The 15,540-nt window shown below is 38.3% G+C and overlaps 1 protein-coding gene across 1 annotated transcript in view; it reads left to right on the top strand.

Moving 5' to 3' along the window:
* Positions 1–15,540, top strand: part of otog (otogelin) — a 71,308-nt gene that overhangs the window by 34,622 nt on the left and 21,146 nt on the right. The window contains exons 20-33 of the mRNA XM_028014083.1: positions 438–481; positions 566–731; positions 6,902–7,009; positions 7,520–7,658; positions 8,254–8,388; positions 8,466–8,612; positions 8,692–8,811; positions 9,554–9,670; positions 10,297–10,453; positions 11,033–11,059; positions 11,425–11,601; positions 13,715–13,993; positions 14,717–14,834; positions 14,946–15,025. Of these exons, the coding sequence (XP_027869884.1) occupies positions 438–481; positions 566–731; positions 6,902–7,009; positions 7,520–7,658; positions 8,254–8,388; positions 8,466–8,612; positions 8,692–8,811; positions 9,554–9,670; positions 10,297–10,453; positions 11,033–11,059; positions 11,425–11,601; positions 13,715–13,993; positions 14,717–14,834; positions 14,946–15,025 (1,814 nt within the window). The remainder of the gene's footprint in view (positions 1–437; positions 482–565; positions 732–6,901; positions 7,010–7,519; positions 7,659–8,253; positions 8,389–8,465; positions 8,613–8,691; positions 8,812–9,553; positions 9,671–10,296; positions 10,454–11,032; positions 11,060–11,424; positions 11,602–13,714; positions 13,994–14,716; positions 14,835–14,945; positions 15,026–15,540) is intronic.

The raw sequence follows: 15,540 nt of genomic DNA, 5'->3' as shown, positions 1-15,540 counted from the left end.
CTTTTCTTTGTTTCTCCAACAACTTTATCCTTCCCCCCTTCTGTTTTCTGTTTTGTGCTCCAGATTTTTTTTCTGCTGCTCCATCTTTAGCTCCTTGTTGTTGATGCATCACTACAATTCAAATTTAAAAGAAAAAACACGCCTCAGCGCTTCTCAAAGGGACGCTGCCCAAGCTACCTGTATGGGAGGGGAGAGGACAGGGGCGCCTAATCAGTGCTGTTCCTCTGTTATTGATCATTTCATACACAAACAGCTGTTAAGTACATAAAATGCTGATTAGAAAAAATTCCCCACATCGTTTGCGCCCCCTCTATGCAGCGCCCCTATGCGTTGCATATACTGCATACAGCCATGTTGCTGCCCACATTCATTCTTCTTTAAAAGGTTTTAATATTTGAATGATTGAATGTGTAACATACCCTGATGTTCCCCTACAGAATGTGTCTTAATGGTAAACTGGTTCCCCAGACTGGAGAAACTGGTAAGATGATTCCCTGATTCAGTTTTTAGTGCTTTGGATGTTTTGGCAGAATTTTTTCTGTAATTTCTTCCTGACTTTCTGCAGACAGGCTTTGCCCGCTGGGTCAGCTCCACCTGAACTGCTCAGATGGGGAGAACAGCCAATCAGCAGGAAGGGGCGTGGCTTGTGAGCGCACCTGTGAGTCCTACCTGCTCAACATCACCTGCTCTGCGCATGAGCCCTGCATCTCTGGCTGCGCCTGTCCGCCCGGGTGAGTAGCAGCTTGATTTATTATGAATGGAAGCTCATGAAAATAACCAAACTCCAAACTGGACCAGTCTGCTCTGCATAACCAGAACCAAACATGGAGAGGCAAACATTCTGCTGATTCCTGTAAGAATAATAACAAAAGGAACATAAATCCAGATTAATTCTGGTCTGGATTACAACTTTTTATTACTTTTTTTACTTTTACACTGCAAAAACTCTCAATTTTACTAAGTATTTACTGTTTAGTTTCTATTAAAAATATATCAGTTCACTTGAAATAACACAAAACTAACTTACAAGTTACTTTACAACACAATATATGAGTTTGTTTTCAGTAAATAATTCCTCAATATTGATGAAAAAGTTCTAGTTCCATTGGCAAAATATTTCATTTATAACATGTTAAAAATGTCTTGTTATAAGTGAAATTATTTGCAGTGGAACTAATACTTTTTAAATCAATTTTAAGAAATTATTAACCTAAAACAAGCTCCTATGTTTCAAGTGTACTAATATAAACAGTTCTGGTTCTGCTCTGCATCCAGAACCAGAACCAAACATGGAGAAGCAGCATCCAGCCTTTATACACCACAAATCTGGAACAAACTAACAGAAAACTGCAAAAGTGCCGAAACACTGATTCATTTAAATCGAGGCTAAAAGCCGCTGCTTTTGATTAATAATAAAAGAAACGTTGACCAACATTTGATGTGATTCAATGATTTTTATGATCTCATCAAAACAGTGTTTATATGACTTTTTATTTTTGTATTTTTATGATGTAAAGCCCTTATTCCTCTCTCTTCTTCCTGAAATTTGCTGTACAAATAAACTTGATTGACTGATTTAAATAAACCTGGCTCTATTTAAGAAAAGTAAATGCTTCCTAGATCTAACTGTTTGTGCCACGTATGTTATTAACTTGTATTTAATTTTTCTGGTGTTGGTTAGGATTCTCTAATTCATCCGTTGGAGACAGAAAAGTCTCTAAAGTTAGTTGATGATGCAGACAGACGACCTTTGGTCCGTTTCAGTTGAACAATCCCTTTAATCCTTCCTGTTTTTTTAAAAGGCATCTGTTAAGTTTGAATTTGGATAAGTGGTTTAGGCTTTCAGGTTCATTTGAAACACAACAAGATGCTGTGAAAAGGTCAGAGATGTGCAGAGATGCCTCATAAGTCATCTAAGACGTGTAAAGCTGACTGGCGTTTCTGTTCGACACATTAAACAAGGTGACCTTTACGGTGACATCAGACTCTGGACCTGATGTTCAGGCCTTGATAAGTTCAGTTAATAACTCCTTGAAACCTGAGAGGGAAACTATTTAGTGGTAAATTTGGCCACAAAGACGTTTCATTGATGGTCAGTGATGATTCAGCTCTAAAGAAGAGGCTAAAGGTTGTGAGGTTCCATCAACCTGAATCACCAGCCTGAGTTTTGGTTCCTGCTTTGACATTAAAGGTGACCTATTACGGTTCCTTGAACAGGTTAGGATGGGTCTGAGTGCGAAGGAGAACATGTTTATTACGTTTTTGTACAAAATGATTCTTAGATAATGAGATTTTAGTTTGGTGAGTTCTGCAGAATCAGCTGTGTTTGGGCCTCTATCACTTTAAATGTAATAAGCTGCTGCTGGCCACGCCTCCAAAACTCAACCTTTACATTCACATGTTAAAATAGCTGCAAACAGATGCACAATTATACAACCATACACAAAAGCAGAAGTAAAGCCTCCTGCACAACCAGAATGCAGCAAGTGGTTTCTGGCTGTTAAGTCAACAACAAAACACTTGTCTTTTCCAGCAGCCATTGTACAGAGCATACAGCAGTAAAACCAGCTGACCAAACAAGCTGGACCTAAGTTTATCTGCTCCAACTTCACCTCAGATCTACAGCTGTGGTGTTGATCTGAGTGCTGTGGTGGCGCAGATGGGGTTAGCACGCCCCACATTTGGAGGCCTTAGACCCGCGGATGTCGCGGGTTTGACTCCCGGTCCTGACGACCTTTGCCGTATGTCCTCCTTCAAAAATGGCGCCGGCTCAGCTGGCTGCCTGCAGACGCAGCTCCCGTCGTGTGTGTTAATCTGTGTATAAAAAATTCTTGCTGTAACTGCGAAATAATTTCCCTGCTGGGATGAATAAAGTAATTCTTCTTCTTCTTCTTCTTCTTCTTGATAATTGGACAAAGCTGTTTTTTCCAAGAGGACAATGACCCTGAACGTTTGATAAAATGTCACCCGTCCATGCATTGTGTTTAAAAGCTGGGTTAGTTACAGTAAATCAACAGTTGTTGGTTTATATGTCAGTCTGAACAGAGGTTTGCGTTGGGTTCCTCTCAGACAAAGTGGATCTGCTGAAAACGCTGACTTGTGCTGAGTTCGGCGCTCTCTGCTTAGCTAAGGGACTGAAAATAGACCAACACAAAGCAAGGCTTTAGTTTAAGAAGTAAAAAAAACAAAGATAAAAATTGAAAAGCAACCTCAACTCGTCTGTGTGGTATTTATCTGCAGCAGGACTTTGAAACCTCTAATGGGAAATAATTAGCTGCCGTGTTGACTGAGGACTTCATTGTGTTTTTTTCGTTCACAAAGGAACACTTTGTTTATGATCAAAATGTCGACCATTCATTCCCTCATTCTGTGTCAGCTGAACTCATATAAACCTGAACTTTTAGGTCCAAAACAGAAGCCTGCCGTTTCCTGGAATTTGGTATCAGTTTGCAGTTTATATGTACACATCATGCTGGGCAAAGGTCTTAAATCCCCCCGACTTTTTCTAGACTTTTCAACCAGTTTTGGTCAACAGTTCTCCAAACTACCTGATAGTGTTCAAAAGTTCACTGGCTTCACTTTTTAAAGTCAGGATTTTTGATTTAGTCCTTAAACCTGATAATTTTAGGAACAATGTTTCTCTCATTAATCCAGACACTTCTAGATTTCTTGTTGCTAGACCAGGACAGCAGATTGTGCTGCGTCTGCTTAAAAGTGAGGAAAATTATCGAAGAGCAGGCGTGTGATTGCAAACAAATAGAATTACTACCAGATGAACATTATCTGTTAGTAATGGATGCTAAGAACTGGTAAAAATCCAGGAAACACCTAAGAGATGCAAACCTTCCTAAAGGAGACGCAAGATGTTTTAATGCCAAGGAACAACCAACAGACAGAAAATAATAAAACAATAATGGACAGTGATTATTGAATTAAAACGTCTTTGATTAAACATTGTTTTTGCTTGTTAAGTATGTCAAAGAAATTATAAGAAATATTTAAAGATAATATTACTGTCCTGAAATTAAAATGGTGTTTCCAGTGGACATAGTTTGATAAAATCAACGTCTAGAATCAAATATTATGGAACAAATGTAGTAAAAATTCAGAAGAATGGTAAACATTTCCAACGCCAACTACGCTATTATTATTGATGTTGTTCACATATTTCTGTCATGCTGCACATCAGCCTGAACCACAGTTGGGTAGTAACTAGTTACATTTACTCAATTACATTTACTTGAGTAACTTTTTGGAAAAAATGCACGTTTAGGAGTATTTTTACTTTGCTGTGCTTTTTACTTTTACTTGAGTAATTTTATTATGAAGTATCTCAACTGTTGCTTGAGTATAATTTCTGGATTTTCTACCCACTGAACGAAGAACAAACATGTTTTAACCAAATATTCACCAGACACACAATTGCAGTTTCTGTTAAAGTTTCATCAGTTTTTTATTTACAGAAACTGATTTGGAAAAATGTTCTTTATTTTTTTCTTCTTATATGAATTATCGTCATTTTGGTCCTTAAAATTACAAAATTACCACTGAACTTTAAATTTCTGATGATGTAATTTTTAAATATTAAATGATTGATAATTTGATCAGTTACTCAGTACTTGAACAGATTTTTTACCAAATACGTTTTTACTCTTACTTGAGTAATTTCTTCGACAGCTACTTTTTATTTTTACTTGAGTAAAAATATGTTGAAGTAGTTTTGAAAACTTCAACATGTTCAAAACTGCATGTAGTAGTTTATGCTGGTGATACACGGTGGTGACTGAGTCATGCTGTGGTCTTCAGGAAATATTTACAATCCTGGAACAAAACCCTTTAGAGGCAGCTGGAGACTTGAGATCAATTGAGAATAGTGTGTGGTACCGACTAGAGACGCAAATATTTTATTTCTAATTAAATGTACAAATCTTTGCTTTGATTTTGTGATAACAAATTAGATGAGGTAACTTCTTAACCCTGTAGTTGAACCTTTATTATTGTCCCATGAAATTAAATTCACCCCGACCGGCTGTAGCTGTGCAGATTTATGGGTGACATGTTGGTAGGTTGGGAGGATAAGTGATTGCAGAATCTTTGATCAGAGTAATCAATACGGCCGCTTGGCGCGCAGATAAAGGAAGCTGTTAGCGGTTGTCGTGTAACTCTACTCAGATGAACCTCGGGTTTATGGCGGCACCATTCAGTGTGTCACGTCATTGTCTGCTGCCTCGCCAGTGTAGCTCAGTACTGCATATTACAAGATACTTATCAGCCTGGTGCTGCAGAGTGGAGGAGAGCAAATGCAGGCATCCAGACAAAGACTGGTTTTCTCTCTCCATCTCTGAGAATCCTAATTGTCTGGATTTCTCATGTAGCGAACGAGTGTTATTCCTTTTCATTCACAGCTGCCCACCCTTGAAGCTCTCTTTCATTTGCTGGAATGTTCCTGCAGTGGCAGCCGACATGTGTTAGTGAACTCACAAATGAGTCCAAGCTAAAGGCAAACTCACAGACTTCAGATGACAGGAAGTCGATGGCATACCAAACGTTTCTTCAGCATTAAGTTTTTGGATTCAATTTTTTAGCCATTACCTTCCAACAATTTGGTTAAATACCTTTTATTGCTCTCCTTTTATTCGAGATTGTGTTGCAGAGATATCCCATTTATGAAAGAAAGCCTTATGGCAACAGATGCCAGCTCATTTATGGAGGATACCAAGGAGATCCCTGGCTAGTGTCCTGACCGTTGTCTGCTTCAAGAACACATGGACCTTTACGGAGTGAAGTTCAGTATTTGGTGTTCCTTAGAGAAGCTGACTTTTATCCCAGCTCTGAACCATCTTACCACATTCTGGAAAACATGTCTTGAAGATGCCAATAGAAATACAAAAAAGCAAAGACTCAGACTTTCCAAAACCAGCCACCCTTCTCCACATAACTACCCCTTGAGATCCAGGCCATTAACACCACAAACAGGATTGGTGACCAGGGAGATCTCTGCCAGAGTCCAAGATGAACCAGGAACAAACTCCAGTAGACTTATTTACTGATCTAATTCTTGGTGGTAATTTAGGACCTTCTAATGAAGGGTCATTCATTCCAACGAGCATAAAGGCACAGACTTGATTCCAGTTAGTATCGGACTCAGTGTTGCCCTTTGTTAGCTGTTTTGTACAGAATTTCTTGTTAGGAGAATCAGACTCTAGTGCTTCTGTTTGCAGATGATGTGGTTCTGTTTGTGTCACTTTACCTGGAAGGACTGAAGGTGTTTAAAGCCAAATGAAATTACCAGGAGGAAGGTTAGAACCAGCAGGTGAAGTGCTGGGAATGAGCTGCTGTCATTCGGAGTAATTAAGGAAGGAGAGATTTAATAGGGGATGTCTGAGAGGCAAAGACATTCCTCACCCGATGCCATGAGCTCTGATGGTGGAAAGAATGGGATTATAATTACTAAGGTTCATCCTTAGGAACATGGTCAATGCCTTACATATCCCAGATGAGTGCAGAATGGTATCATCTCTCTGCCATGTTCCAGAGTCATTGTAGGAGGTTTTTAGAGATCTTCCATTTGGGGTAGAAGAGACTGGTCCAGATCCACTCGTCAATGGAGAGACTTTAACTTGTCTCTCCTTTGGGGGAGCACTTAGTTTCTTGGGTGAGCTGGATGAGGTATTTCTGGTCCAAAAATACTTGCTTAACTTGATGTTCCAATGATCCAGTGCTACAGACGATTGAGCAGACAGACCAGATTTAGTAACTTTTAACATTTTTTAACACAAAAACACGGTAGGAACCCTGCCTACATCACCTGACACACAATCTCTCAGTTGCACCTTGAGCATAATTTCGGTTTGATTTGTTTTAAAACAGGAATTCCTGATCTCATATTTCCCCTCTCTAGGTTACTGAAACATGGGGATGAGTGCTTTGAGCCTGATGCCTGCCCCTGTTTGTGGAAAGGGAAAGAATATTTCCCTGGCGACCGAGTTTCCTCCCCCTGCTACCAGTGGTACGTTCACACATATGAAGTATATGACAAGATTATCTCACAGTTTCTTATCGCAAATTTAAGAATTACCTCAGAATGAAGACAAATCTCCAACAATGTTCTGCTGCAAGGTTTAGCCTGACACCACAGAGCTGTGAGGCTGTCAGAGCAGCAAAAGTTGCCATGTGATATGTGTAATTCTCTGTTATCACGAGGCAGAGAATAGGCCTTGGAAACAGAGCAGGCCCTTGTACATGTCTCTGATTCCATCTGCTTCAAACCGGCCCTGGCTGGTGAAAGAAACCTCCCAGTGATCTCGGTTATTCTCCCGTCCTTTTCCTTCAAGTTACAGCCAGGGAAGATGATGTAGATGACAGCTTAATGGCACAATTGGCCAATTTACCAGCACTTTTCTGCCTTCGGTAAACCAAAGGCTCTTTACAAATGGAGACGGTTGGAGGTGAAAAGCGGTTCCTGCAGTAAGTGGGAACAAGTTGATGTTAAACCACTGAAGCTTTTCTTTCCTTGCAGTGTTTGCCAACACGGGATGTTCCAGTGTGTGTTTCGTCCATGTCCCTCCATGTGCACGACTTACGGTGATCGCCACTACAGGACGTTCGACGGACTACTGTTTGACTACGTCGGGGCCTGCAAGGTTTATCTTGTTAAGGTACTTAACAATCATTTCTCCATTCGTTTAAAGGTAACCTATTCTGCCTCCATAAACAGGTTAGGATAGGTCTATAGGCAAAACAAAACATGTTCATTACATTTTTTGCACAACCAGAATGCAGCAAGTGGTTTCTGGATGGTAAGTCAACAACAAAGCACTTGTGTTTTCCAGCATCCATTGTACAGCACATAAAATGGTAAAAACCAGCTGACCAAGTGTGCTGGAGCTATGCTGGGGTTGCTGGGTAACTGGTTGGCCTTTATGGGGGTTGCTAGGTGACGGGGCAGTACCTGGCGATTTGTGACGTTACATTCTGGAGGTTTTTGAAACAGCTAACACCAAAAAACATGAATTTATTGCCTGAAATTGTTTGTATGGTTTTTGTAAGCAGACATTGTTTGTAGCAGCAGTAAAAACTCAATTCGAAGTACAAGTATGTGCAAAATGTGAATTTAGCATAATACTTCCTCTTTAAATGTAGAGATTTGTAACTTATTTTTGCTCCACAGCAGCTGAAAATGAAACAGATGCTGCTGTTTTGGTTCCCAGTCTGCTGGATGGGTGAACACAGTTTGTGTCCTGTCATCCACAGAGCAGCGCTGATGTGATGCTGAGCGTTTTGGTGGAGAACGTCGACTGCTTTGACAGTGGAGTCATCTGCAGGAAATCCCTTCTGATCAACATCCGCGGATCCTTCATATCTTTTGATGACGACTCTGGAAAACCAGTAAGCGCCATCTTGACTGCGTTTTAAACGTTTCCTGTATAAATCAAGAAAGCAACTAGATCCCAAATCCCATGCAGAATCCGTCTAGTGTGATCGACAGGAAGCAGCAGATGTTCATCTGGCCAGCTGGATATTTCACAATAATTCACTTCCCAGAAGAAGACGTGACGGTGCTGTGGGACCGCAAGACGACGGTTCACGTCCAGGTTGGACCCCGCTGGCAGGTAGGACTCTGTTTTTACTCTGCTCAGCATTCATGGCGATGAGCGGTAAGAGCAAAGTCAGATAACGGGACGTGTTCAGGGGAAACTCAGCGGCCTTTGTGGGAACTTTGACCTAAAGACGGTCAATGAAATGCGGACGCCTGACAACATCGACTCGCCGACGCCGCAGGAGTTTGGAAACAGCTGGACGGCCATGGAGGTGAGCGGAGCAAATAATTTATATTTCACTAGAAAAAAATAAAACTGAGTCATTTCATCTCTTCTAGCTGCATGTTTTAACAATTAACCACGACATTTCATTTAAGATAAAACTGCATGAGTATTTTCTGTGATAGAGTGTTAGGGCCATACTGAAAAAATAAACAAATAAATACATAAATTGAATTATGCAAATGAATTATTACACAACAAGTCATATAAGTGTCCAAATATTAAGGCTTTATTCTCTTATAAATTTATTCTCATATTTTTGGGACTTTATTTCCATATTTTTATGACTTTATTCTCATAATAAAATTGTAATAATATAATAAATAAATCATTTGTAATGAGAATAAGAATAAAGTAATAAATAATAAATAAATAAAGTCACAAATAATAAATAGATAAAGTCATCTTATTATAGGTAAAAAGTCATAATATTTTATGAATGAAGTTATACTATTATGACTTTATTCTCATATTAAAGTCAAAATAATACAATAAATAAAGTTGTAATAATATCACTAATAAATAAAATTATAAACAATAAATAAATAGTTGTAATAATATGAGAATGAAGTCATAGTATTACAAGAGTAAAGTTGTAATATTATGACTTTATTCTGATAATACAAGTTTCTTTTCATGTGACTTTGTTCTTGTAACATTGTGATACTTTGTCTTAATTTTCCTATAATAAGGTTTGAATTTCCCCTTTCTGTGTGTGCTTGTGTGTTCAGTGTGTGAACAGTCCAGACATCAGACATCCTTGCAGCCTCAGTCCTCTCAGAGAGCCGTTTGCAAAGCGTCGGTGCGCCGTCCTGCTCAGTGAAGTCTTCCAGACCTGCCACCCGGTGGTGAGGAGTGGCACTACAACAGATCTCTATTTTACTCATTTATCTTCCTGTATGTAACTGGGTTCAAACCCAATTAAGATCAACATCTCCTTTGTAGGACAGAGTTTTATGGTCATGGTAGGCAGAAAAAAAGAGATTTTTTGTTGTTTTTTTAACCAGAAAATTCTTATTTAATTTCACGATTAATCTCAGAAATTTTCTAGAAAAAAATTTAATATTTCTGGGCACTAAAAGTGAAACATTTTCAAGAAGAAATTTGGATGTTTCTGAGTTTCAAAAGGCAAAATTTTTCAACTTTTAACTTTCTTCTGAGTTTTTTTCCAGTAAATTTTCAACTTTTCAAACTCTAACAATTTTTAATTTTTCAAACTAAGAAATTTCCAGTTTTTCATAGAAAATTTCAGAGAGTCTCAAAATGTATTTGTTTTTTTGGTGACAATTTACTTTTTTCTGTCTACAATGGCCTATTCTTGATCATTGATGCTTAAATAAGATTTTATTGTTCTGGGGTAACTAAATCTGTTTTATTATAAGCCATAATCCAATGAAACTCCTGAAATGATTCACTCTGTGTGTAATGAATCTATGTAACATAAAAGTTTTAAAAATATTCCAAATGTTCTCAGGTGGATGTCACCTGGTTCTACACGAACTGCCTCGCTGACACATGCGCCTGCAGCCGCGGAGGCGACTGCGAGTGTTTCTGCACCAGCGTGGCGGCGTACGCAGGGCGCTGCTGCCATGAGGGCGTTTCTGTCGACTGGCGCTCGCCCTCTCTCTGCCGTAAGAAAACCCTCCCACTGATTGGTCTTTTTTTACCCAACATATGTCTGATGTTAGTTTTTTCCCCCCCCGAAATTCTTTCAAATATTTTCTGCGGTTTTGTTCCTTAAATTTGACATTTGAACCTGATGCATAACTTAATAATTCGAGACGAGCCTCAATTGAAATTTTTAATCGAGTTCATTTCAGGGTAATTGCATTTTAATTGAAAACCATATATGGACAAAATAAGTAACATTTTCAATTCAAAAGCCTTATTTGCTGCTAAATTATTCAATAAATATATCTACTTATGATGGTGTGTTAGGGCAATTATAGATGGGGGACAATAGGAGGAAATTTTTGAGACAAAAACAGAAATTCTGGGATTTATCTAAAAATTTTCAAGGGAAGAAATTGGACATTTCTGAGTTTGAAAAATCTGAAATTTCTTAGATTAATCTTGGAATTTTCTCACAAATTTACTCCTTTTTTGTATTACATTGGCCCTAATAATCATTGTACAAATAACAACAATATGACATATTCCAAGATTATTAGACGTTTTTTTAAATTCCTGTTCCTTTTTCTTTTCTGCAGCATATGACTGTGAATTCTACAACAAAGGTAAAAAAATAACTTTCCTTTGTATGCTGACTGAACATTTAGTACTTCGTCAGTAATGTTTTGTTTTTCTACAAAACTATAATTCCCATAATAAAACATAAACCTGAGCTAATTTCTCTTGTACTTTGAGCTTTTATGTTGTCTGAATTGAGGAATGAGTTTTGTTGACGATGTTTTGATTTATTTATCTGAAGGAAGATGACTTTGAGCTATGGAAGACATTTTCATTGTTTCTGAACAAAAATAAGTGAAGCTGCAAACTGTTAGAGACTACAGAAACACAATAATGCATAAAATTGACAAAAATCTCTGTGGGATTTCCAACATGTTGGGTTTCTTGTAAGATTTGTGCCTCCTCCCTGCAGTTCTGGGTAAAGGTCCGTTCAGGCTCTTGACCTTCTGGGATCAGACGTCTCTGTTGGCAGCCAGCCGGTCCAGCGGCTTCGTGTTCCTGCAGCGGGTCAACACCAGCGTCGGCGCCGCTCCTGGGATCCTCTCAGAGTTTATGATGACGCCGGGCCTCAGCAGAGCTCGACCACACGGTGAGCTCATATTTATTATTATCATATGCAGAAAAAGATGATTTACCATCAAGAATCTGCTCCTTTTCTTCTCTTAACCAGAAGAATTAACACTGAGCAGCAAGAACCTGGAGGGAAGGAAGAAATACTGTGATTGGTGGGAAATATGTAGATTTTGCAGCTCAAAGAAGCTGAAATGAAGCTAACATTAAGCTTCATTTCAGCCAAATGTTAGTTTAAATTAAACAAACATTATGCTTCCTTTCATTCTGAAGAAATGACAGTAGTAGTCTGGAGAAAAAGCAGGAGTTCTGGGTCAATATAACAAAAACAAACATGCTAGCCTAGCGTCAGTGGGAGACACTAGGCTAGAGTTTTGTTTTTAGCCAAGGACTAAAGAAAAATCCTCCAACCACTAACGCCATTTTTGTTTACAGTTTGTTAAGAAAAAAGTTGAGCTTAGAGGATTTTATGCCATTTCCTTTAGTAGTTCTGGTGCAGCGCCCCCACAGGTGAGGAGGAGAACAGGTTTTTCAAACTGTTTGGTTTGTTTGACACAGGAGTGTGAAAGTGAGCCGCAGCAGCTGAAAATGAGACAAATGTTGCAATTTTGGTCCCCAGTTAAACCGAGTTTAAACTGGATTATCAGAATTATCTAACAGCCTTTGATGAGAAATGTGTTTATATTTAATAGTGCAGGAGATGATTTTTGTTTCTGCCAAAGCAACTCAGGTCTATTTCTCTTTAATTGTGCTTATAAATTATATTTATAGTAAATTTAAAACTTATTTTTTTGATTTCCATGTGTTTGACATCACTGGAAATGATGTCAAACATTCCAGTGATATGTTATTGGCCTATTCTTTTAGAATAGGATAATATTCTGAAAGAATACATATCAAGATGTTGCGTAGAATAAACTCCATTGAAAAGCCTATTTTTCTATTCACAAACCCTGAATCTGTTCTTAAACGGTTTAACTTCTCAGTGAATCAGATTCGGTGTGCAGCCGTTTGACAGCCAGCAAGGCTTCACTCCTGCCGTTTCCTTCGCCGTTGATCTGAGCTCTCCTGTGAAAACACCGATGGAGGCGATGGACTCATTGTAAAAGGGTTCAGAGATCAGATTGGCAAACACTCATATAGCAACTCAAGCTGCAGGCTTGACAGCCAGCCAAACCTGCAACAAGCTGCTCCAACTCCTGCTGGTTCCTTCAAACACCCATTTCGACCAGTTTAACGCTTATATATTTTAGTTTGTTCAATGCTGACTACCTTAAAATAATAACTTTCACTCCATCTTTAAAGAGTTTTTCAATTTCATTCTTCAGGATTACTTTTGTTTTTGTTTATGTCATTTGAATTGGAGGAGCAGATCTTTCAATGAGAAGGAGTTGCTCTATTACTTAAAAACCATAACAATCTCTTAAAATATAGCTGATATTACACATTTTAAAGGAGCTGCACTGCAAAAAACACAAAATCTTACCAACTGTTTGTGGTCTAGTTTCTAATGTAAGTATCTTAGTTCACTTGAAATAAGAAAAAAAAAACTAACTCACAAGTACCTTTTCAGCAAGAAATAAGAAGTTGTTTTAAGTACGGTAATTCCTTAAAATTGATTTTTTTTTAAAGTTTCATTGGCAGCGTTTTTAAATTATAAAAATACTTTTTTCCCATGGTTATATATATATGTGAAAACATTCTGCCAATGGAAAATACTGATACTTTCTTCCTATCAATATTAAAGAATTATTTACTTAAAACAAGCTGCTATATCTTGCTGAAAAGTTACTTGTTAGTTTTTGACTAATTTCAAGTGTGCTAAGATATTTGCACGAGAAATTAGGCAAATATACTCTAAGATTTTGTGTTTTTGGAGTGTGTACAGTGCATACAGTGGTTAAAACCACTGACCGAATTACACATTTGAATTTCATTTGGGTTGCTAGGTAACAGGGCAGTGGGAGGTTTTTGAAACAACTCCTTTTCCAGACATTAACAAACATTAGCTTATTGCCAAAAAACAGGTAGGTGTTTTTTTTTGTTTTTTTTAAAGTGCTTTAAAGTCAGATTTTCTGTTTTTGCAGTGTAGGCGGTGTCCAAAACCAATAGTTAGTTTTTCCTCTCCACAGATTCATCGCGGGTTTCCTTTGAAGCCGCCGACAGACCGAACTACTTCCTGCACGCCACCGCCAGCGGCCAGGTGAGGCTGGCCAAGTGGGAGGGAAGCGATGCATTCTGGGACGGAGCCACCTTCGTCCTCCACAGGAACACCTGGATCTCGGGCTACAACTCGCTGGAGTCGCACGCCAAGCCCGGCTTCTTCCTGCACGCCACGCCGCCGCGCCTCCACCTGCTCAAGTTCAGACACAGCTACGGTTTCCGCAAGGCGTCGCTGTTCAGACTGACGGGTCAGAGTCACAAAAAAATCACAACACAGCAGAGTTTTCACACAATTCAAACATAAAACTGCCACAAACACACCACAGAAATAACCAGAGTTCACTAGTAACTAGCTACATTTACTCAATTTACCTGAGTACTTTTTTTGAAAAAGTTTACCTTTAGGAGTATTTGTACTATGCTGTAGTTTTTACTTTTATTTGAGTAATTTTATTATGAAGTATTTTTACTCTTATTTGATGTACTTGGATGTTCTGCCCACTGAATGAAGAACAAACATGTTTTAACCAAAAATTCACCAGACACACACCTGCTGCTTTTGTTAAAGTTTCAGAAGTTTTGTATTTAAAAAAACTGATTTGGAAAATTTTTCTTTTCCCCGATTTTGTTATTTTTTGTTAACTCGTTACTGACATCACTGCCTGAGGAGCAAATCAGTTTACTAAGTTTGACTGGTAGCCAATCAGAAAATTAGCATCAGAAATAACATTTAAATAAAGTATTTTAACTTTTATTTTATTTTAAAATATGATTGAATAACAGAAAACAAAAATAATGATGGAAAATTTAAGATAAAAAATTGATGGGTTTAAATGTACTTTTAATTTTGCATTTTTTTAAATTTTCCCTCCAACTTTCTAAGGCCTTCACAGCGCCACCTGGTGGCCATCTTAATGAAAGAAAGTAATCTTTGGTGGTAATTTATTTATTTATGTGTGTTTTTTGTTCAGGCCCCAAACCAGACAGCCCTCCGGGTCCTCGCTGCCAGTGGAGGTACGACTCCTGCACCAGCCCCTGCTTCAGGACCTGCAGCGACCCGTCCGCCGAGTCCTGCGTCACCATCCCACAGTGAGACCTTTGACCTTTACCTGTTCTAACATGATGTGAAACGATCAGAGTTTGCTTTAATTGGAGCCGACATGTTGAGGCTTTTATTTTGTGAATGTGTTTCCTGTGCAGAGTAGAGGGCTGCCTTCCTGTCTGCCCCTCAAATATGGTCCTGGATGAAATCACCAGTCGATGCGTTCATGTTGAAGACTGTAAGTATCATAAAGTCTTTTTTATTGACATTCAGTCTGGAGAACAGAAGCGGTAGAGCAGGAAAAACTGTACCAAAGTAAGAGCAGCACCACTTCAGCATGTTTTTACTCAGTGTTGGTAATTTACTCATGTTTAATTATATTTTTTAATTTTGCGTTGCTTGTTGTGCATTATTGGTATTAATTTCAGCCCACTGGCAAACACCAAGATCAAGTCAATCACTTTGAAAATAAATAACATTAAAAAACGGAATAAGCAAAAATAAAACATTTCAGAAAAAATATATTTATTATCTTGTCCACAGACTTATGTCAAATCTGCTGCATAGGAAGGATAAGCTATAAAATTATGCTGTTTTTTAAATAAAGCAGATAAATTGGTGACCAGTGTTTGATCAGGCTGGTTACTGATAACTATAACCTGCTGATTTAATTATTTTTACAATAATTTAAAATGTCAAAAGTACATCATCAGCTTGAGTAATTTAACTTTTTTGCAGCTGGGAAACAACTTT

This window comes from Xiphophorus couchianus, chromosome 4 (genome assembly GCF_001444195.1).
Source record: "Xiphophorus couchianus chromosome 4, X_couchianus-1.0, whole genome shotgun sequence".
NCBI lineage: Eukaryota > Metazoa > Chordata > Actinopteri > Cyprinodontiformes > Poeciliidae > Xiphophorus > Xiphophorus couchianus.
Note: the sequence above shows the minus strand (reverse complement) of the source record. Positions and strands in the feature narration are given on the sequence as shown.